Source organism: Scatophagus argus, chromosome 15 (genome assembly GCF_020382885.2).
Source record: "Scatophagus argus isolate fScaArg1 chromosome 15, fScaArg1.pri, whole genome shotgun sequence".
Lineage (NCBI taxonomy): Eukaryota > Metazoa > Chordata > Actinopteri > Scatophagidae > Scatophagus > Scatophagus argus.
This window is the reverse complement of record NC_058507.1, coordinates 2,038,079-2,061,656: the sequence shown is the minus strand read 5'-3', so window position 1 is coordinate 2,061,656 and position 23,578 is coordinate 2,038,079. Positions and strand designations below refer to the sequence as shown.

Genomic DNA, 23,578 nt, shown 5'->3' with positions numbered 1-23,578 from the left:
CCTTAAACACCCTCCTTTTTTTTCTCCCTAAGAAGATCTCGCCTGCGTTTACAGACAGTAAAAGTTGGAGCAGTGATGGCGAGCTCTGCAGACATATCATTACATGGCGCGGAGGGGGGAGGGGAGGGGGCCCTGGATCTTATTACCAGCTGGCTCTACCAGCTTTCCACTGGACTGCTCTTTAAACAGCCGCTGACTTCAAAGATATTCGACTCCACTGTCACTGCCGGGCCATGAAACCCTCCTCATTGTCTCGCTGCTACAGAGGAAAGAGGATTCCTCCTAGTGTTAGTGTTAAATTAGATTTCTTAGCAAGGTAAAATCATCTTAAAATAATAATAAAAACACATCTAAAGGCAAACTGGCCACCTGCCAGGCTGTTTCATGGCAAAAGCAGGTGTTTCTGATGGTTTTCTCCTCTCCAGCTGAATCCATAAAGTTTATCATATGCTACAAGTTTCTCAGAGACATTTGAGCAGCAAAAAAGGTTTCAGAAGTGAACTCGTGACTGGAAGGTTGCCCATTCGAAAGTCTTTTGCCAGCTGCAAAAATCTGGACGGAGACACCGAATTAGAAACAGGCGGCTTCGAGGCGCACTCGAGCTAAATGCTAATCCTCAAGCTCTCCAGTGGAGCTAATTAGCAGCCAGCGGTAGGAGACTGGTTTTACTGGGACGCTCACAGCTCCCAGTGAGTTTAAATCTGTAGGAATCCAAAACGTGACAAACTGCATTTTCTTTGGTCTGAACCAGAGTGGAATAAATTACTTGGCAGCAGCTTTGCTTTATTTACTGCTGAGATGCAGGCGAGCCAGGCCAAGCAAACAAGAATCACATGGACGCACAAGCAGGCTGTTTAACCGAACCAAAAGTGCCGACCTGACAGGGTTTTGGCTGCAGGGTGAGGGAGCCGAACAGATCTGAGGTCAGCCCCCTGAAACTGCGCCATGACGGACTCTTATTCTGCCTTTTTCCATCAATTGTCCTCCACACGATCACACACGTGGCAAAAGCTGAATGTGGTCGTTACAGGATAGTAAACTGTGCAGTTTTGTACACACTCAGAGTTTGAACATCAAAACAAACTGGTGGGAGATCAATATAATGCGGTATTTAGTGTTAATAGTCACTTGATGGCCTCTGAGATGAGGAGGAATTTGCACTGTCCTTGAAATTGGGTATTTTGATAACAATAAATACTCTGACTATTCATGTTTGGATCTATAATTGTGTAAAAGCTCACAGTGTTGGCTTGTTTTCATATTACATGTTTAGTACAGCTTACTACAGTGAAGAAAGAAACAAATAATAAAGACACAAAGAGTGACATTGCCAGCGACTGCTTATGATCGCCACAACTCTTGGTGTTAAGAAATCTTTTAAAATCTTCTTCAGTAACTCCGTCCACATCTGTTTGAACCACCCAGCTCTCCACCCAACATGAAGGTCTCTAAAATGCTCTTGTCTCCACCAGACCCGTGCCTCTACATTCCCCGCTTCGCACAGCTCCTGGAGTTTGGGGAGAAGAACCACGACGTCTCCATGACGGCGATGCGACTGGTGCAGAGGATGAAGAGGGACTGGATGCACACGGGACGAAGGCCGTCGGGACTCTGTGGGGCAGGTAACCGCGAGGCGGTGGCGATGGGTGTCTGTTCTGTGGATGATTTTTTAACTTCAGTGGAGCAGCTGTGTCTTCAGAGGTTTCTCATATGGGTCCTCTGAGGACAGAGTGATTAAATCTCTCTGCTCTGTTGGCATCTAACATGAAGGTGACTCCTGAAAAGCTGCCCAGTGCCCATCAGCGTTTCTCCCTCAGCCCTGCATGTCTTATTCTAACCTGACAGTACAATACAGGGATGAGGATAAGTGGATTTGACAACTCTGGCAAGTTTACTGCCATGTATTACTTGGCTTTGTGTGGTTAGTATAATTAATTCTGATGGCGCTGAGTTCCTCTGTTAGCGAGCCAAAGCCGAGTGCAGTTAAATAAGGATCTTGTTGTGCAAAGATGAGAACTGGTTACTGGTGTTCAGCAGGTCTGACTACTGAAAATGTTCATACACTATATGGACTAAAGTATTCGGACAGCAATTGTTTATCAGGTGTTGGACTTTGACTTCCATTGAAGGCGAATATTCATGCTTCAGCATACCAAGACGTTTTGGACAATGCTATGCTTCTGACCGTGCAGACGAACTGGAACGGAGATTGTGAGCCAGGCCTTTTGGTCCAACATCAGTGTGTGACCTCACAAATGCTCTACTGCATGAATGGGCACAAATTCCCACAGAAACACTCCAACATGTTGTGGAAAGCCTTCACAGAAGAGTGGAAGCTGTTAGAGCTGCAAAAGGGGGGACCAACTCCATGTTAATGTATATGGATTTAGAATGAGGTGTAATGGGTAGGTGTCCCAATACTTTTGTCTGTATAGTGTATATAAGCTGGCAGTGTGTTGTGGCAGTTAGGTTTTATTTTACTCTCTTGCAGTGCAGGATCCTTTGATTATAAAGGAGGAAACACATCTCTTTAAGTGTTCAAGGACACTGAAATGTTCATGTGAAAACTCTCTTGAACAGTCTCAAAATAAATGGATAAATTTTACTCAAGCTCATTTCAGTTTTAGCCACATTTGTGCTTTCCACAATATTACGGCAAATGCAGAGGTAACGCAAAAAACAAACTGTTAGTCGTTTAACTCTACAGCTGAATCTGACCTCTGACCCCTTCCTGTAGGAGGAAAGTGAAATGAGAATCTCCTTACACCGATCAATAATGTAACGCGTGCACTTTAACCCGAGGCCGAGGCTGGTGTGGAGCACCGCGAAACCGATCCAGCAGCTCGCGAGTCTTGACACTCACCTTTTTCTTACCGTTTGGTTATGTGCCAGAGAGACTCGTAAGGGAGGCAAACCTGCCAGCACCTGCCTTAACTTCCCACAGTTTGTCAGCTGTTGATTTCCCACCTCTGCAGCCTCGACGCGCTCAGCCGAGACGTCATGAGGTCGAGTCACCGGCATCCTCCGCTTCCCGGCATGTTTACGTTCACGGTTTCAGTTTTCGTCATTCTCTTCTCCGCTGCTGCATTGCCTGAATAATTAATCACTCATCATAAATCATTGAGAAGGATACACAGCCAGACTGAAGGAGTTGGTTCCCAAATATGATGCAAATCTCAGTGTTGACAAACCAGAAACATGCAAAAAAACACGAGGCGGACGAATTCTGAATTCACATCACGGATTACTTTTAACGAGTTAAAGGACAAAGTTAACTCCGCATTAAAAAACCAACAAGTTTGAAGTTACGTGATTTCAAGGTAACAGCAGTAAAATGTTTGAGAAAGTCCTCAGCGGAGCTAAAAGCCGCCACTTGAGTCCTGCAGGCGGTTAGAAGTGTGCATGTAGAAGCAGAAGCATCCATCTTTTAACAGGCTCTTGAGTGAGGCAGCTCTAATGACGCTTATGTAAGTGTTCCCCTTCAAGGCTCGCGCTGCACTTCATTGCATAATATTAGTGTTGTTGTTACTCCTTCTTTTAAAGCTGTGTTTTTGTGTGTGGGCGGACTGACTGAGGCGCTCCTGTCCTGTCGTCTCTGTCCTCATGTCTTCAAGGAGGACACGCGGAGACGCCTTAAAAACCACACGTGATGTTCATGTGTCGGGTCCCACACGTGACACACGTCTGCGCTTGTCGTGGACTCGAGTCACAAACCTAATGACTTTGGACTGGACTTGACAAAGAGATTCGAAACCCGACTTGGACTTTAACAACACCTTTTGACTTGAAAGTACTTGATGCCTTCACACGAGCCCAAAGATTAAAAAGCAAAGTTTATAACATTTTATAACATTAATGCCATGGGCCCAGAAATACAGGACGTGGACAGGAAGTTCGTACCAGAGTCTCTGTCGTGCTTTGACGTCTTTTATGATGGGAGTTTCACACACGCAGACAGGGACTTCATGGTGCATTCAGGGACACCTTGTGAACTAAACACTTTGCCATCAAAAGTGATGTATATTTTTTTGTTTGAAGTTTCACGAAGAGGGCTTGTTATTATAAAGGGCGTTAACACGTTGTGTTATGACTAGACTGAGACTCGTGACGTCATCTTCTTCTCTGTTTTCAGCTCTTTTGGTCGCCGCTCGCATGCACGACTTCTGCCGCACCGTCAAAGAAATCGTCAGCGTCGTAAAAGTGTGTGAAAGCACGTTGAGGAAAAGGTGGGTGTTAAAGGTTTTGGACGACTTTTCTCGTTCAAAAGCTGTTGGATAGCACATTCGTGTTGAGTTGTCTGCCCGAAGGAGGAACTTTGCTTTATTTTTTAAACCCAGTCGTCGTTTCATCATGATTTGTGGTTTGTATGACAAACTGACTTCTCCTGCATCAGACTGGTGGAGTTCGGGGACACACCCACCAGTCAGCTGACCATCGAAGAGTTCATGAAGGTCGATCTGGACCAGGAGTGCGACCCGCCCTGCTTTACAGAGGGGCTGAAGAAGAATAAAGTGCGTCAGGTATGGATTTCATCCCGTGCACCGTTGCTTTAATTTAAAATACACGTTCCTGTCTGCGATTTTTATTAGTTTTTACTGAATTTAATGAAATCAGTCGCTGACAAAATGACCCAGTTTCCCCTCAGAGATGTTAGGACTTCATCTTATTTTTTATTAATGACTACATGCAACCCTCGAGCTTCCTCCAATAATTAATGAAGGGTATTAATGTTTGCAGAAAAATCACTCATTTCTCTTCTGTTTGTCCACTTCTTCGTTATTAAACAAACTAGATAAAATGAGTTAAGCCAGGCTAGCTGTTTCCTTCTGTTTTCAGTTCTTATGCTAAGCTAAGCTAACGATCTTCTGGCTGTAGCTTCATATTTACAGCACGGATCAAGCTTCTCCTCTAACTCTGAAATAAAACCTAATAAGTTTATTCCTTCAAGCCTTTAGCCTGTAAGCTTTAACAACACGTGGTCTTCGGGGCTCTCACAGGTCCTAAATAGACATGGCTTACCGAAAGTGCTTGAATTTATTTCCTGCAAGAGTAGAAATTTATGTTTTCTTGGTGTTTTTTTTTTTTTTTTTGCAAAAATAAATCAGGCAGATTTGTACTTGAATCCACGTCAGCGGATTTGTGCTTCCGGGATCTTACATCATGAAGTTAATCCTCTGAGATGCTGCAGTCAAAACCTTTCCAACAGTAATCACTACAGTACAAGGTCAAACTTCTTGTACGTCTTTCAACCCAGAACTCCTGCTCAGTAATTGTTAAGAATATCACAGTGGAAAAGACCAAAATGAGTGTCAGAAGGTTTCTCGAAGATGCGAAGCAGACAAGCATCATGATGTTTTTAAAGATTCGGCTGTGGGTGTTGTTCTTCAGCTGCCTCACACAACCAAATCAAACTTGGTCTTATGCACTTTTTTAGGATGAAAATGTTTCCCTGAGAGAAGAGGCAGCAGCTGTCAACCGCCCACAGTCCTTGTGTTATGATGTGCTTTTATTTTGAGATGTTTTACAATGTAATTGTTTCAGCGTGGACTCGCTGGGTTCGTGAAAGGCTTTCATTCGTTTCCTCTGTTTTGTCTTCCTTCCTCTAGTTGGAGATTGAGCTGAAGAAAAAGATGGAGGATGTTGAAGGTATGAACGTAAAATGTTTTTGTTTTTCAGAATGAATTGGGTGGTCAGATTCAGGTTCCTGTCACTGAGAAAGACAAAGTTTGCTGACGCTTTCGTGTTCGCTCTGATGTGGCTGTGATTTGGCTGACCTTGACTAAATGCAGATCAGAGTTGGATGTGGTTGAAGCAGGGAAAAAATACTACGAGGCTGCAGTACACGGAGAGGAAACGGTTCCCTGTCTTTTTACACGATGTAGCCTCAGCACAACATGTAATCGACCGTACGTTACAGTGGAAACATATTATATTGTAATTATGGCAGATCTAATTTAAAGGGTTTGTTCAGTAAGCACAGGCTGTGATCAAGCACACAAAAGACGTATAATTTCTCTTCCCTGCTTGTGTCATATGCAATCATTTTGGGCAGAAAGAGAAAACTTTTCAGTGCTGCATCTGGGATTATTGATCCAGGAATCATTCCAGGTTTAATCATCATTTTATTATCACCAACAGATGAAATCCAGGTGTACCAGGATGAAATAGACGACGAGCTTCAGAGCAGTAGACCCAAACTGAGAGGAGTTTACGCTGCCTACGCTCAGGAAGGTACGGAGCTGAGAGGAGTGTTGGCTTCAGGTTGCACGTTTGACTGCAGTTCGCCTGAACTCTCAATATTAACATATGCAAGAAGGTAATACACTAACTGTACACATGCACAGTTAGAGTATGTAAGTATTCATTTACCTGAGCCGCATCGGCAAAACTGCCCTGCGTTTCTTTGCTGGTTGGCCTTTACGTGGAAACAACCTGTTCAGGGGACTGAAGTCGCTCTGTGTTTGCTACCTTGTGCGCCATATTTACTCGTTAACATTTTATTTGAGTGTAGAATACAGTATATGCAGTATGCTGCGCCCAGAGAGATAAATAATACAACAATGAAAAATGGCATCGGAAGCACACAAACTGTGCTTTGTCTGCAGGCGCACAGTCATGCAGTGCAGGTGGCTGCAGGGTAAACTGAACGACTGAATGATTATGGACGCAGTCACATCACATTGCCGTCTACTTTATTAGTCTAATTAACTCTTTAATCTGAAGCTTTGGCAGATGAGAAGTGAGAGCAGTCTGGCAACACAAAGCTGCCAAGTCTGAAAAATGTCCTAAAAAGGCCACCGTGCAGACGATAAAACCTTATCTGTCACTTATCAAACTGTGAGTAATGAGCATTAACTCTCCCAGAGCTGCTTCAGACTGACTGGCTTTTTAAAAACTACAAGTTTGTAACATGAGATTTGAACACCAGATTTGTCACAGGACTGAAATTTAAGCAATAACACGACTGGATGTTGACTCGGTTTGAGCAGGACGTCCAAATACAGAAATACATCAGTGCCATGTTTAATGAGTAATGGTGCTTTTATTTATCATTCTGTTTGCCAGTCAGTCAGACACACACACACACACACACACACTCTCACACTCGTGTCCTCCTGTTCAGGCTCCTTTCAGGCTTGTTGCTCTTCCAGCTGCTGCGACTCTTTCAGATCCCGGCAGCATTTCGTTTCTTCTCGAGCTGATAACTGAGCTGCTGTTCTGACTTGTGGGCTGAAGTCTGTGTGAGCACATTTTAATTATGGCTGATTAAAGGAAACATTTTAATTAGAAGCCAGGACCGCAAGAGGACGGCCAGAAATTATGATCCCAGTTATTTTGTGTTGATGTGATTATTTATCACCATTTCTCTTCTTCTTTGTTTGGGGAAACAAACATTTCACTGCTCTTGTGGTATTTTATATCAACTGTTTTTTTAATACTGTGGTTCTAAATGCAGTGAAATATGTTTTTTTTTCCCTTTTATTATTTTTAATTGGGATGTTGGAATTCTGATGGATAATTGTGCTCAGCTAATTATGCAATCTGACCATAAACTGCGAGTCTGTGCTGCTTTATTGATCCTCTGGGAACACCGAGGAGTCATGAACCGAATAATAAAATGCAGCACAGAAGGGGAGACAAACTATATGTTATGATCTGGGGCCAAAATTATCATCTGCCAAGCAACGAATGCAAGGAGAAATTTACGAATAAAATGAATGAAGTCAGCCAACGTTGGCAGGTGAGCGTCAGTAAGTCTGCTGCGTTTGTTTGACCCTCGCTGTCCACCGTTGTTACACTTACATAAGATTTACTAAGAGGTGTTGCTTCAAAGATAAATGGATGAGGAGGAATTTTAATGATGTTGTATCTCACTAGTTTTCTGGCTGTTTGAAAAGTGTTTTTTCCAGTTTATTGGCAAAGATAAGCCAGAAAGTTAGTTTTTGAGCCCATCAGTGAAATTTTTCATGAAATGCGTCCGTCCGTCCTGGACAGATGTGATCAGTTCCAGGCTGAGCTGGAGCTGATCCTGACCTCTGGTGTTCCTTTAAAGAGTTTCTTTAATGGGATCAATCACATACCACATTGTTGAACTCCACGTGTCCCCCTCTGTGTCCCAGACGGTGAGAATGACGACGACGTCCTCTCCACGATGTGCAAGATGGCGGACAGCGAGGAATCGGAAGAGGAAGACGAACTTCAGGCCGTGGCCAAACACTTCGGCAAAGAGCTCGACGAGCTCACGCTGGAAGCTCTGATAAAGCTGGAGCAGAAGACACCAGAGGGGGACGATGAGAACCTGGACCTGGAGGAGGACCTCCCACAGAGAAAAGCCCCGACGCTGGCGTCCATCTTGGGCACCTCAGCAGCCGGTTTCAGCCTGACCGAGTCCATCGGCCGCTACGTGGAAAAAGAGAAGGAGATCGGTGAGTGCAGCCTGAATGTGCTGTGTGTTTTGGTTTGTTTGTCTTCAGATGCCTCATTCTTAGGCAGAACAATCCCATTTGGAATCACATTACCTGAAATTAGATTAACTAGATCTTGGTTTTGTCTCAGATTATTGATGTTTGGGGCATAATAATCTCATTTGTTGGTGAAAAATAGCTCTCAAGTTTCTCTCCTTGTGGTGTGTTTAGATTTGTCTTCTGAGTCATCTGCTCGTACTTTTCTTCCTTTGCATTTTGGTGTGTCGTCAGCACGATCCAAGCTGAGTGGTTGTTTGTTATGAACCTCGATCATTCACACGGTAGCTGAAGTCAAATCAGATGTGTTTAAGGCAACATTTCGGGCATTATGTTGTTTATATTGTGCAAACATGTTGATAAAAGCAGCAGGATGATCTGTGAAGGCTGCTCATCTTTCAATGTGTCTGCTATCTACAGTATCACCGTAATAACCCATAATCAAGTTAAAGAACACTCTCTCAGATTTAATTGTTGTAATTAACTCTGCTCCACAATGAAATTGGCTGAGCTGCATGTGAAATTTGTCATCCCTTATTATATTTTGCCGTCTTCAGTCGACGACAGACAGGGAAAGGAATGTGTGGGAGACTTTCAGGAGACTTTCTCAGCCCTTGAGGTGGTTGACTTGTGGTTTGTGCCAGATTACTGGAAGTCGCTGCTGGCGTTTTGTTCATTTGCGGCACATTTGAGTTTGCCTCTCAGGAGAAGTCATCTGTCGGGTTTTTGTTTTGTGCACATGGGAACAATGCCATTTAAACCTCATTACTGTGCCAAAACTAGGGTGTGGTTTGTTAAGTGAATTTGACCCACTAATCAAATTTCCCAGATTTAAGATTTGAAAGCTGACTTGGATTTAACATTTGAGCCTTTTTGAAACGACTTGACGTCCTCCCCAGCCTCGGTGACTTCATACTTGTTGGTGTTGACTTGGAACTTGGTTCCGTGACTTCTTAGTGTTAAATTTAGGTTTGACTTGATGTGTTATTTTTTTTAATTTTTTGTCAAAAACACCCAGTGAAAACACCAAAACCAACTATGTGTTGGTCCATCTTTTAATGCTGTCTGCTGCCTCAGCTCATTGGTTCCTACTGAACATCAACAGACATGAAGTTTATGTTTTTCCAAGGTGTGTGTGTGTTTCCTGGTGATAAAGCAACATGTCAGTGAAAAGGTGTGTCTGATTGATGTGACAGTAAAAACAATAAAACAGAAGTCAGTGCAGCTGTTGTTCAGGTGCAACCAGGTAATATAAATCCGAATGAGCCAAACACACAAACACATTGAATTTCTCTGCTGTGGTTCAGGTTGGGGAAAAGAAAACAGAGCACAGAAGTGATCACATCGTCAGTCAGCTACAAAAACTACAACACACACAGGGATCCATCATGCGTTGCCTATAATTACCTAATTACATGAGTAGGATGTTCTGCACCCTCCCCACCCCCACCTTATGTGAGTGTGCAGAGGCGTTGATGGATGCGAGGTAATGGCGTCATGCGGCTACATCTGTCCTGATGAGCGAACCCGCGTTTTTATGGCTCTGAGTGGGCAGACGGGGAGCCTGGAGAGGTGAGGGGTGGGATGTGAAGTGTGTTTTGATGGATGGATGTTGTGAGGGAAGGGGTGGTGGTGAAGTGGTCTGATGTTTGGAGAAGACTGAGTAACTTAAAGGTCACACGTTTGAATCCCTGCAGAAGCTTCTTTGCCATCATGAGTATTGACCCGAGCTCCTGAACGGCGCTTAATGCTGAGTGGATGCCATTTGGAGCATCTTAATGTTGGCTTTTGGTGCTGCTGAATAATGTGGTGTGTTAAATGGTCTGTAATCTGTGCTTTATGCTAACATGGTTTACAGCCATGCTAACGGCTTTGTGAGGCTGCCTTTAAGCACTGCGCCGCTTACAGCTAAATGCTAATGTGAGCATGCTAGCATACTGCTCGCTATCTCAGGTTAGCATGTTAGCAAGTTCACGAGCCAAAGTAAGGGTGGGCTATCTGACCAAAAAACAGAGTATCACACTCTATTTAATCACAGCCACAGTCGATTTAAATTGACTGCAGCCAGACTTGGAAGCTCCTGTGGATTTCTCTATTTTCACCACTAAAACACAACATTGCATTAAAGCTTCTCATCCACCGTGCTGGCAGCTAAAACTCTCGTTGTGTTATTTCAGCGATTTAATTCATCCAATCAGCATAGCCGTCACCCCCGCACTACACACTACGTCTTGGGAAACACACGCTAAACTTAAGATTCATAAAATGGCTTTTATGATAATGCAGTATGAGTTATGATAATAATAAAGATGCTTTTGGGAAACGGGTCCAAGTGTCCCTTTATGTTCCCCTTGGAAAGTAAAATAAAGTGTCCACTCAACAGCTAAAATGTAAATTATGTTGGGCTTCATTTGGGACACTCAGTCGCTGCGTCAGTTCACTGATGAAGGTTATCAATTCAAATGCATAAATGCAAACCTGAGTCGAGGTCTCTGTGAAAACCTGCCTCCCTAAAACACCCACAGCTGAGGTCAAACCCACCATTAACCTGATGAAAACGTCCCCCCGTTGTGCTGCTGACCTCATTTCATCATGGGAATACACAGCGGGGACGGAGAGGGAGAGGAGCCACAATTAACCGAGCTGCAGTGAATCACAGACCTCTGAATCATAAGCTCTCGTGTTGAATGGGCCCCCTCTTTTAAAAATGAGTTTTTCTCGCAGCGACGTCAGTTCAACTCATCTGTCATCTGTTGTGAGGCTCATTGATACCCGAATGACGAAATCGGCGTTATAAACATGAAACATGGCCAGTGATTAAGATGTTGGTCAGTGGGATCTGAGGCTGATCTCACCAGGAGGTGTGTGTGACCAGAGGTTAGCTGAGTGTGTGTGTGTGTGTCTGCTTTGGCTTCTGTGACAGGATTGTGTGGCCATCTTGTTCAGATCTCTGGAGACAAGAACGATCTGAGGTGTGGAGCTTTGCAGGATGTCCAGCTTCGACTTCCCCCTCAGGAAAGTTTTGTTTGCGGCTGCGGCTCTGAAGATCTGGGTTTTGGTCTTGTAGTTTGTTTGTGCTCCTTTGGTGTCAAGTCTCTTGTATTCTTTGCAGCTCGAGCCTCAGTATGTTAAGCGAATTGGCTCCATGTTGTCCACCATTTTGAGACACCCAGATGAAAGCGTTTCATACCTTGTTTTGGAGCCTGAAGTGACCATATTGAGATCAGAGGGTGGAGCGGGTTGTGTCCTGGTACCCTGATTGGATCTGGACTTTACTGTGAAGGAATAAGGTTCACGCTGCCCCACAGAGCCACCTTTTCCTCTGCTTCTCAACAATGTGAAACCTGTTGGTGGGGAGAATTGCCGGATCTGGTGCTAACGGGAGTCTCTCCTGGATCCCCTGCCTCACCCATGTGCCCACAAACAAAGCAGCAGCAGGATGAAGACTGGATTACATCACTCTCATCTTTTAAGGTTTTGTCTGCAAAGGAGCAACACAAAAACAATTTGTCCTCAACGGAGAGATCCTGCATCCAGCGGCCGTCTGTGGTGGTCATCTGTCTCTGTGATGTGGTCAGTCAGTCAAGTCTCCTGATGGCAGAAACCCAACAGCTTTAGCCTCGTTACACGTTTACCGTGTTTAAAAAAATCCTGTCTGAAAACACACACATTTTCTGTCGGTCTAAGAGGACGACCAGTCTGGTCCAAAGGGGCCGTTGATCTGTAAGTGGGCTGCTGTGTTTACGTATGTGTAGTTTTATTTACGTGCGTGTAGACAGCAACACGTGTGTCTGGTTAGACTTGAATTAGTGCGTGTTAGTTTATGTATCTGTGTGTTTTTTCCTGCCTCTGTGTTTTTGTTTGGAGGCTGGATGCAGATGGAGTTTCTGTGGAATCAGGCTGGTCCTGGTTTGGTTCAGGCTCTTGCTAATTGTGGTGGAGATGGGTGGGGCGGGGGGAGGTGGTGTATCAGGGCCCCCCCAGGCTCAATCTTTGAAGTATTAAATGGACAGGGTACCTTGTCATTAGGGCTGAGCCTTTCATCTGTGTGCTGGAGAGAGAGAGAGTGTGTGTGTGTGTGTGTGTGGACATTGTTAGTGCAGGGCAGGGCACTGGAGGAAGAGAGGCTGTAATTTTGGATCCTCTCAGGAAAAGAGAACAAGGAAAGGAACAGTAATGCGAAAAGAAAACAGAATGGAGATAAAGCAGCGATGGAGTTTGAGCTGTAGTCACTGATCTGCTTTAAGGTCTTAGTTTCTTACTTTTTGTTGTTATGGATTTCACATCCCAGTCGCCCAAAAGTCGTGTGCACGTCAGTTGTTTTGACTGATTGAAGATAATCACATCAGTTATTGCTAAAAACAAGGAGTTCTTTGGATGCTGACGGCTGAACGATTGCTTCTGATAACTGAGAGTTGAGATGAAAAGGAGACGCAGACGAAGTGTGGGTAACATAAAACACCAGCCGAGCGTTGGCCCTGCTATTCTCTCATATCTAAAAATCAGATATGTGTCCATTATTATTTTTGTTCTTGGTTAAACTGTTGATTTACTTTCACAATTAATCAGTTAATCCCAGGCAGACGAGATGTGAAACAGATCTGATTAGTCTCCCAGAGCTGAAAGTCTCCTCATCTGCTGTCCCAAAAGACAAAGAAAAGCAGCACATCCTGACTTTAAAGAAGCTGGAATCAGCACAGCTCAGCTGAAGTTTCACTTTGTGATCAAAATCAACTCCCTGGAAAATCCCAGGATGTTTCTGCCTGTTATCGGTGATCTCGTTTTCTGGGTGTAGAAACTTCCTGGAGACTCCGGCGGTTGCCTGGCAACCTCAGAGTGGCGATGATCCTCCAGGAAGTCGCGGCGTCCTGTCGTCCTCTAACCCCCCACGACGTTCAGTTTTTCCTGATGAGTTTTGATGACACCGATATGAGGTGCTGATCAGTGAGCTCTGTGAAGCTGTTTGCTTTATCGACTGTTGGCCTGCCTCAGTTTTTCATGCCTCAAAGAAGCACACAAAGTGAGTTTTTGTCTTTTATAAAATCTGTCTGTCCTTCAGCCCACATTAATTAACAATCAATTAATGTGTTATTCTGTGTCTAATCAGTAAAAACAGTGAGTGAAGTTGGCATGGTGTCACAGCAGCAGCAGCTTAAATACGTTACACTTATTAACTTTAAGGTTTTCTGATGAACCCTGCAGGCTGCAGCCGCTGAACCGGTGACAGCTCGGCCTCCCTCGTTAAACTCTCTTCTGTCTTTTCCCCGTGTTTTCCGCCGCGGCCTCATCGACGGCCCGTCTCAGCTAATGGCATTTTCATTAACTTGTGTCATCGGAGGAGAAGCCGAGAGCTCGGAGCAGCCGGGCCGGCCGGCAGGAGGGACGCCACTCTGCCACCTCCACATGACTTTGTCACATTCGTCTATAGCCGAGGTCTTCGGGGAGCTCCGCCTCGCACCATTAGAGGCGGCATTGATTGAAGCACACTGTTTTCAGCGCAGCACTTAGTTCAATCAATGGCGTTTGCCCTGACCTTAACTACCTCAGTGAGCACAGCTCCCCAGCTCTTGTCAAACCATTCTGCCGTTTTTATTGCCCGAAAGCGTTTGGCAGAAGAGCCGTTTGAAGTGCGTGGAACTCGAGATTTCAGCGGCGCCTTTTGCTCTTTGAACAACCCGTTTCGTTTTTAACATCTAACTTGGTTTCACACCCCATTTTGTAGCCCTTTTCCAGGCGTTGGGCTGGATTTAAAGAGACATTTCCCACCTTACATCCTCCTCACTAGCACCAGTTACTGCAGCAAACCGTGACTGTCAGCGTTTCGGGCCGTAGGAGAGTCTCTGCGCTCTGGCGGCAGCTCTGCTGAGTCAATTACAGGCTTTTAAATGAGCGGCATCTGTCTCATCGCTGTCTGTCCACAGAGGGGTCGTTCAGGGATGAAAGAGAGTCTCATCCTGTGCTTCAGCAGCATCACACTTCACCACCTGAGCAGTCAGATCTGTGGAAGAAAGATCTACAAGCCCCTTTGTGTTGTGGGGTTTGAAGGCAGCCCTTCAAACCAGGAAGTCACTGGTTTACAGTGCTTCCAGCTCTGTAAACAAAACAAAACAAAAACAGTTGCTAGTGATTGCTTCGAGATAGTTTCTCATAGAAAGTGAGTGTTGAAAACTGAGCGACAGGTGAGGGGCAGGTGTGATTGTGTGTGACGTAAGGAAACGAAGCTGTGGTGGGCGAGTGGGAAGATGCCAATCTCTGTATCGCTGCAGCTGTCAGATAAATATTTGATTCGGTGGCTTTGTTCAGTCAACAGTTTCAAACCTGTGGCCGTCTTCTGCCACGGGACGGTAAAAGTTGAGTGTATTGTTCCTTTAATTAGTAATGACTTGTTTAATAATTTATACAGCTAATCCATTAACAAAATTTACTTGTTCCACTCATTTCCTCTGTGATGCTGGGACAGCTGGGTAGCCGTGTGTGTGTGTGTGTGTGTGTGTGTGTGTGTGAGAGAGTGGTGGGGCGTTGCTGTTTACAGCCTGGCGTGGTTCAGTAGAGCTTGATGGACATATGGCCGGATGGAGGGGAGCGACTGGACTGTATGGCAGGCAGACAGACAGGCGATGACAGCGCAGGGAGACAGGCGTCAGTGATACGCAGAAGAAGAAGAAGAAGAAGAAGAAAAGTCTAATGTTTATTTCAAGCTTAGGCTTCTCTCTGTGGACGGCCAATCAGAGCTTTCAAGAGAGTCAGTGTGAGCTAAGCTACATCAGCAGCAGCAGCAGCAGTGTGGTGAGGAATATGAAATCAGGCTGTGTGTGTGCATGTGTGTGTATGAGCGAGCAGTTAGCAGTCAGTCCCTCTGGTGAGATGGCTGTAGCGGCCCGTCACGGCAGCCAGCTGTGATTGGATATGATGTGCGTCTTCTGGCCCGAGGAGGGAAAAGGATGCTGCCTCATCCGCTGCCGCCAGCCTGACGGGAGATGACAGCTACCGTTTAGCAGGCAGGCGAAGGCAGGAAACTGCTCGCCTCTGGCTGTTGCGTCACATTTCACCCTCCCTTCCCTCCTTACACAGCAGGTCTGTGGGTCCCTCTGAGGTCAGGCAGTGATGGGGATCGAATCCAAACGTACCGAAAAAACCTCAGGACAAAACATCAGCTCATATATGACAAAGCAATTACCCAATATATGGAATATACAACATATGAATGAATAATCATGCTAGTTAGCAATTAATTTTTCTTTCAATCTACTCATCGCTTGATCAGCTGATTGTCGCAGCTCTCCTTGCAAAGATCTGAGGAGGAAGACGGCGTGATGCGATGGAAAGCTCCAGAGCTGCCACTGATGGGCCGCGTGATGCGTTTGGACACATTTTAAAGATTTAAAACATCAGCAGTGGAAGTCGGCTCCTCCTGTCACTTTTAACCACGTTTTAACCCCCACATTTACACAGAAAGGGAGAGAAATCCTTCAGAGAGGACATGTACGGTCAGACGTCTACACCCACACTTCAACAACAGTTTCAACCAATAGTCCAGACATTTTGTGAGTCACGGCTGTGGCTTCCTGACTGAAAAACAGAAAAAAGAAAATCAATTTCAGAACATACGTAAAAAAAGTGCTTTTCACCACAGAATCCGCCTTCAGCCCCTCAGATGGTGCTGATGGTGAACAGCAGCAGAGGAGGACCTGAGGGCGGATTTTTCCTTCTGATCACTTTCATGGAAAGTTTGTAAATATTTTTGTGCAGATGAACAAGCGGTTTGGTGTACAGAGCGCTGACTCGTCGGCGTGGCGAAGGCAGCATTTGGACAAACATTCCTGTGGCCTTCGTCTGACATTTCAAATGTTTGATTCTCGTGCACAACAAAGCAGACGTTAAACGGGTCTTGTTGCCATGACGGGATTCTCTGAATTCTTCAGCTGAGCTGCTGAGGCCGCCGTGACGGACCAGAAAGAGTCCTCCTTGTCCACCACGGAGAAACATTCAGCTCTCTTGATGTTCTCACACTGTGGATGCACTCAGTGCTGCTGATTAATTCATCCTCCTCCTCCTGAGATGTAAAGTTAGTGTTCTGGAGAACAGGCCGACTATCCAGGCAGGACAAACTGACAGGATGTCTCTCTGATCAAAGCCGTTTCTTCAAAACATGGAAAGTTTTGCTCTCAGTGTTGAAAAGATCCGTCGCTCTCAATCTAAATATTTTTCTAAATCATGAGTGGACACACAGATGGTGGGACACGGAGGGACAACAACCTGCTGCTCATAACAACAGGAACAACAGTGATGTCATGTCGGCTAATCCAGTCTTAAGTCCAGAGCGCCTGCCACCGTTTAGGACGCTTTTCTGGTCAATATGCATGCAGGACAGTTAAACTGGACACATGTAAAACCTTACCCGGAGTTTGATCACCCTGAAACCAGAAGGTCTGAAGGTGTGTTCAGAAGTACGAATCCACCGGGCACTGCAGGTTCGGGTTAATACTCTCCCTCAGAGCTTGTGCACCAAAACCTCCGTCCACTGGGTTCTGAAGTCCATGTTTTGTTGTATTCGCGGCGTCCCCTGTGGTTCAGGCCGAAGGTCCTTCAGTTGGCCTGTTTGCGAACAAGATGTGCACCCTGATGATTGATGACGACGGGATGGATCTTTTATAGCTGTTTTCCTCCTGGTTATTTGGGTTCGGCCGTGTTTTTTGCTCACCTATAATAGAAGTGTGTAATTAAGGACAATGCTGATGTCACTTTACTATTTTTAATGTATGCTGATGATAAAAAATCCATCATGGTAGACTTTGATGGTCCAGGAGACTTTTTGTTTTACACTTACATGAACTGTGCTTCAGAGTGTCAGATGCCAGTTGGACTTGGCAGTGTGAGGGATGTTTCCAAACACGTGCACATCAGCTTTGGTTACTGAGTTGAGTTTCATTTTTGCGGCAGACAAATCATAACAATAACAATAATCATAATGATAATAATAATAAACCGAGACAAGCACAGAAGAGTTCCGCCTCTTGAGCCTGTGCTCGAGGACACGTACCAGGAGGGTCACCATCCTGAGTGTGGACTGAGGAGACAAATTTGAATAAGATAAATGCCATCTCAGCTATGAAATGTCATGATGCAGCGCAGTGACTGAGGCTTGTTTAATAATCTCACACTGTCACAACCTGTTGAGATCATTTACAGCCAAAGAAAAAGTCACACAGTTTGGACAGCTCAAAGGACTTTTAGATCTACTCCCAGGCTGGTTTGTCTGTTGATTTGTTAAAAGAAGAATCTGTACAAATACTGACAAAATGCACACATTTCTGAGTGTGGCTGTCAAATATAAACACGTGGGAGGAGGGTCATCGTCCACCATGCATACATCCCCCCCCACCCCGTGTCCTGGGTGGGGAGGGGGAGGAGGAGGAGCAGGTGTTTGAGTGGGCGTACGCTCAGTCTGGGCTCCTCCAAGGTCGAGGAGGTCAGGCTTTAATGGGCTCGCCCGGCCCGCCCGTGTCAGCGAGAATCCAGCACTCTATTTATTGCCTCGGCCGGCTGGTTATTTCTCTCCGGGGCAGAGTTGGCACCGAGCCTCATTACCTCATACTGCTGCAGGGGAGGACTTTTACACCAAGAGCTGTTTTGTTTTTTGCTTTTTTGCATTTGGGGCGGTCGGTCTGATCCACACATGCCTGAGTGTGAAGAGTTAACGCTGCAGACGAAAAGCGTCCTCAGTGCTCAGATCCTTTATGTCGTTAAGCCGCAGAACGAAGAGCTTTTCTCACATGCAGGTTCATGTCAGTTCATTCTTTATCATGGGGCTGAATTTGTATAAGTATGATATGTTTTGGCCTGCGGTTTGGCAAAACAGATGCAATTGATTAGCTTTCCTCAACACACTCCTGTCCTCAAGTAATGCAACATTTGGTGATTGATTAGTCAGATTTATTTGTGTGTCTGCCTTCCGCCTGCTCACATCAGTTAGCTTAGCTGCACTTCAGGACGCTCATCCTGTGTGCCTGAGGTGACTCTGACGGCATCACACGTGTTGGCTTTGTCTTCTTGTTCAGAGATCCTTGATTAAATTGTTTGGGTTGAGGGTTTACTCAGGACACATTTGAGAAACTGAACCCTGTAACAGGCTGAACGTCTATCTTTTGTTGTTGAATCGATTTTTAGTTAAACTCTGGATTCTTGTCTTTCCCTGACCGGCAAAAGCCACCAGGATAAAGTCAAGTCGTTGTTGTTGTTGAAGACTCCTGTCTGTCTGTAAGATAATTTAAAGGAAAGTTTTCCAGATGTGACAGCCTAACGAGCGCACAGCTGCTCAAATCAAATCATGGATTTGGAAGACCCCTTTCAATTGGACTATGCAGGGTTAGAACATCTGTATGCATCCAAAAGCCAGAGTCCTGACAAAGTGAAACATCCCGCTGCACGCCTCTCGTGGTCGAGCTCGGTGCAGGTCGGCGGCGTTTCTGTAGGAGAGGATCAGGATTGTTGCTGACATCAAGAGCTGTGAGTCGGGCTAATGTGGGCGCCTTTTGAAGTGTGGATGATGGGTGATCCTGCAGCATCGGGGCTGCACAGCCCCATTCATCCTGCAGTTCACACACACACACACACACACACACACACACACACTCTTTGTTTCTCAGAAAGAGGAAGGAGGTGGTGGAGAGCCTGAGTGAGGGAGGCAGAGGACAGGAGGTGTGGAGGAGTCAGCAGACTGACACTTTCTTTTAATTTAGCCAGCAGGACTTTTTTCATTTGCACTCCTCCTCTCCCCTCGTCTTCTCCTCCTCTGATCAGAAAATGAAACGCAGCTCAGGATTATAAGGAGATCAGCGGACTCCTCTCCCCTGTTTTCTCCCCTTTCCATGTTTTTGTCTCGGGCTTTCTCCTCCTCCCTTCTCCATTAGTTTCTTTCTCTCAGCGTCTGACCCTTTTGTCAGATTAACTTTCTGTCTGCCTCCTTTTGTGTTTTCTCTGTCTCAGCTGCTGTCTCCTCAGTCCTCCATGTCTTCCCTCCTGCTGCTTTCCTCCATCGGTCTCTCTCTGTGTCTTTCTTCCTCTCTTAATCTTTCCTGCTCAGCCTCTCTTTGTTTTTCTCTGCCTGCTTTTCTCAGTTCTTTCTCCCCTCTGCGACTTTGTTTCCATTTTCTCTGTTTGTCGTTGCCCTTTTCTCTTAAAGGAAACTGCTGACGATGTTGTATTTTCCTTATTGTCGACAAACCCGACGAGAAGACACGATTAAAAAATGTAATATTTTCACTTTCTAAAAGTCACCTTGACTGAAACGAGTTTAACTGTGTTAAGAAAATTTAATTTTATGTGAAACTGAGACTTGCGTCTTCAGTTTGGAGCTGAGAACCACAGACAGGAAGTGCTGAGAGACGGTTTTGGTCTTTTCACTGGATTTGTTGACAGACAAAGAAGCAGCAGTCTTATCCTTCAGCATCTCTGTGTTTGGCTCAGTCTCTCACCCGCCGACCCTCCCCCTCCCTCCCCCTCTGGAGCTTGTGAATCTCCTGTTCTGTCTCCCCCTCCCTCCTTCACCTGTTTGTTCCTGCGGGGCACATTTTCTCTGTTTCTTTGTCTTTCTTTTTTCTTCTTCTTTGGTATCATAGCAGTGAAGCATCTTATTCTGACCACATCAGACAAGCCTGTCGTCGCCGCTGCTGCCCGGGACACCGCGGTGTGTGGGAGACGGGGGAGGGGAGGGTTGAACCTGGGGTCAGGTTACCTGTCTGTGAGGACCAGGAGGAAACAGGGTGGAGGACTTCAGACTGCTTCGCCGTCTTTCTCAGTTTCCTGCTCGATTAACCTCCAGGCTGGCTAGCACACTATGAGTCCTCACCACAGCTGATTGTTGAGGTGTGGACGGGTAGTCGTAATGCATTATAACCCCCTTCAGTAATAAAGAGCAACCGTAAGACACTTGAACTTAGAATTCGTCATAAGTCACACCTGTAATGTCTTGTGACTGTTGACATCAGAAAGCTTAAACTTTGTGTTTATGAATGTAGTCATGAAGCATAATGAATGCACTTTAAATGCTGTCGTTTCTGTAGATGTGGTCTTCATAGGAAATACATTAACACTTATAAGCTGCTCCTGGAATCTGAGCAAGCATTCAGAAGGTAAATTTCGATGCTTTGAACCACCTGAACGTCTCCAACAGGATGTTCAGTTAAACTCACAAGCTTTTAGTTTGGTTGTTTTGCTGATGGCAGAGAGAAACTCCCACCTTCTCAGATTCATTCAGGATTTAATTATCTGTGTTTGGACTCGTCCTCCTCTTCAGTCCGTGTTTACTCGGACTGACTGATGAACAAATTCCACATTAAACGCTTGACAGAAGGTGCAAAAAGAAACTCTTCAGGTGAAGAAAATTAAACATTTTTCACTTCTGTTTGAATGTCTGAGGACAGATGTTTGAGGTTTAAGTGTGGATACCAAGAGGCCAAAACTGCTGCACTCTCTCTCTCTCTCTCTCACACACACACACACAAAGAGGAATTTTCTCCCCTTTGAGAATAAAACTGTCTGACGTCTCCTTATTAATAGGAAGCAAAATATCTGCAGCCGTTTGGCCTTCATCAGTGGAAACAGTTGAAGGCCAAAAACATTAAGTGTCGCACTGCATAAGACGGATTACATCATCTCGTTGGCAGGGAAAAAAAAGTGGCTTGGAGCAATTTTTCACTAAACTCCTCGAGTCCTCGAGGAAAACAGAAATCACCTCCCTGGTGAGCTCGTACGCACAGAGAAATGAGCTTCCACTTCCTGTCCGGGCTGACTGAAGCCTGAGGTCTTTTGGCAGCCGTTCGGTAACTCAGAGGTTCGACTCGCAGGCTTTTCTGTTCGAGGAGCTTCTGCTGTCCAACAGAAGACCCCTGTGGACACACCTCCGACCTCGTGCCGAGGAGGGCGCAGAAGGAGAGAACCGTCCTCCGCCCGGCGCCGTCGCAGGGAGCAAATTATTGTTAAGAGAAGGAAGGAAGTGATGGAGGGAAGAGTTCTGATGATCTGTTACTGGTATAAACTTATACTGAACTGGAGCATTTCAAAATAACAGAAAGGTCTTTAAAGTGTCATTTTCACGAGGTGCTTAAAGGGTCAGTTCATCTAAATTACAATGACATTCTTCTGTTTCTTTTCATTTCTCGGCTTCTTAAATGTCAGGATTTGCTGCCTTTCTTTGCCATTTATGACAGTAAAAGAAGAATCCTTGGGTTTTGTCGGTTGTGATTATTTTTTTTGACATTTTGTAGACTAATCATCCTCAGTTGTCTCCTTGCTCGTCCTCGCTGAAAGTCTTCCTGCCTCATATTTAAAGTTCAGCCAACACCACATTCTGATCCTCAGGTCTGCAGATTCTTCTGCACGCCCACCAAGAACAATTTTATGGGTTTGATCAAATTAGCGAGTGCAGATATATCAAAGCAGTGGCTGAATAATAACTCTGTAATTGCTCCCTCCCTCCCCTCCCTCCCCCCGTCACTCCCCCCGGGGTTGGACCGGCGTTATCAGCTCTTAGTCTCGCTGCCTCCCGGAGCTGCCAATCTCTCCCAGGGCTTGTCACCATCTTATCTCCCCCTCGCACTTCACGGAGAGGAAGTTCTTAGAGGGCTGGGCTCGACAGATAGCGACTGACCCGTCTCTTCCCTCTGGAGCCGTTTCTTTTTTAGGCCCACTGAACTGGCTGACTAGATTACCTCCCCCACCTCCCATCTCCACTGTGGGAGAACACACCCTTTACTGTCTGGAGGACGGGTGTGCTCCTCTTCCTCGTCTGTGCACCTGTCTGTCCTTAATGAAGCGGGAAAGCTGCCTGTGGACTCAGGTGGCTCGTCTTTGAAGCTGCCGCCCTGTTGGGAGTTTGAACTCGTGAACGTGTCAAAGGCAGAAAGCCGACAGAAGTTAAATGACGCCCATAAAGCTGCCGCTTTAAAACGTTCCTCTCCAACTTTCCTCCTTTTGATTGACTGTCTGATGTCTGAAGGCAGGCAGAGAGGAGTTGATCCACAGCAGCTAATCAAGGTGGAGGATCTTTGGAGTGAAAGCTGTTGGTGGTTTTCTCCTGCGCTCGCTCCCTCCTTTTGTTTCCTTTTATCAAAGTCGATCAGAATTTCTTTGAACTTCTCCCTCCCAAAACTGAAGCGTGCACGCCGAGGAATTTCAAACACTTCAGTCTTCTATCAACACATTAAACTGTCTGTTGTTTCATCATCTCCATCGCACAGGTAAAAAAGCGGGGAGCGGCGTGAAAAATGCAAATTTCAGCATTTCCCATTTCAAAATAAAGCACGCCGCAATCTAGAAAGCGTATCGTAATTGAAAAGAAAGTGTGTTAAGGTAGATCCGCTTAAACGCGAGTTAAGCCTATTAACGTCTTATCAGAAGTCACAGTGCGTTTTATTTGCTGATTAACCCCCAGATGGAAGATGCTTCTATGCGGCGAGATGCAGCAGGATGCTGGAGGTGTCCCCCCCCCCCCTCGCCCAGCTGCTGTTTCCTGTTTCAGCCCTCTGGGATGCAGGAGCTCCTGGAAAATGCGTATCACAGCAAATTTTCTAAAGTGTGTCCGTTGTGATTTTTGTGTGCGTGACAGATGGTGCTGCTGACAGCGGGGAGCTGGACCTGAGTGGGATCGACGACAGCGAGATCGAGCTGGTATGTACCTGCTGATTAATGAGGTCCACTGAAACGTGTGCAAGTTCCCGAAATCCACATCAGAAAAGTGCCTTTCACTGCTGAACTCCGAGTCTCCTTCCTCAGGATGCTGTCGGAGCTCTGCAGAAATGACCTGTGAACTGTTCACAGTGTCAGTGTTGTGGTTTTCTGTTTAAATGTAAATTTACTGAACTGATAGTTGAGATGCAGCACCTCGCAGCCACAGGGCTCCTATACACATAGATACAGCTGAAACATTCAAAAGAAAACATTACATCACAGAAATACACAGGAAACACACAGTTTCTTACTCTAACCCAAAGATAGATAGATAGATAGATAGATGCTTTATTGATCCTGAGGGAAATGCAGGTGCAGGACTTCAGTGTTTTTGCCTTGTTGACTTCAGCTTTGTCTGATTTATAGAATATTAGTTAATTGCTGTTTGC

General features: G+C 45.5%; 1 protein-coding gene across 1 annotated transcript in view; it reads left to right on the top strand.

The window, feature by feature from the left end:
* Positions 1 to 23,578, top strand: part of LOC124071417 (transcription factor IIIB 90 kDa subunit-like) — a 76,980-nt gene that overhangs the window by 21,773 nt on the left and 31,629 nt on the right. Inside the window, exons 7-13 of the mRNA XM_046411903.1 lie at positions 1,473 to 1,622; positions 4,133 to 4,226; positions 4,394 to 4,520; positions 5,607 to 5,646; positions 6,139 to 6,231; positions 8,121 to 8,426; positions 23,068 to 23,129. Coding sequence (XP_046267859.1) covers positions 1,473 to 1,622; positions 4,133 to 4,226; positions 4,394 to 4,520; positions 5,607 to 5,646; positions 6,139 to 6,231; positions 8,121 to 8,426; positions 23,068 to 23,129 — 872 coding nt within the window. The remainder of the gene's footprint in view (positions 1 to 1,472; positions 1,623 to 4,132; positions 4,227 to 4,393; positions 4,521 to 5,606; positions 5,647 to 6,138; positions 6,232 to 8,120; positions 8,427 to 23,067; positions 23,130 to 23,578) is intronic.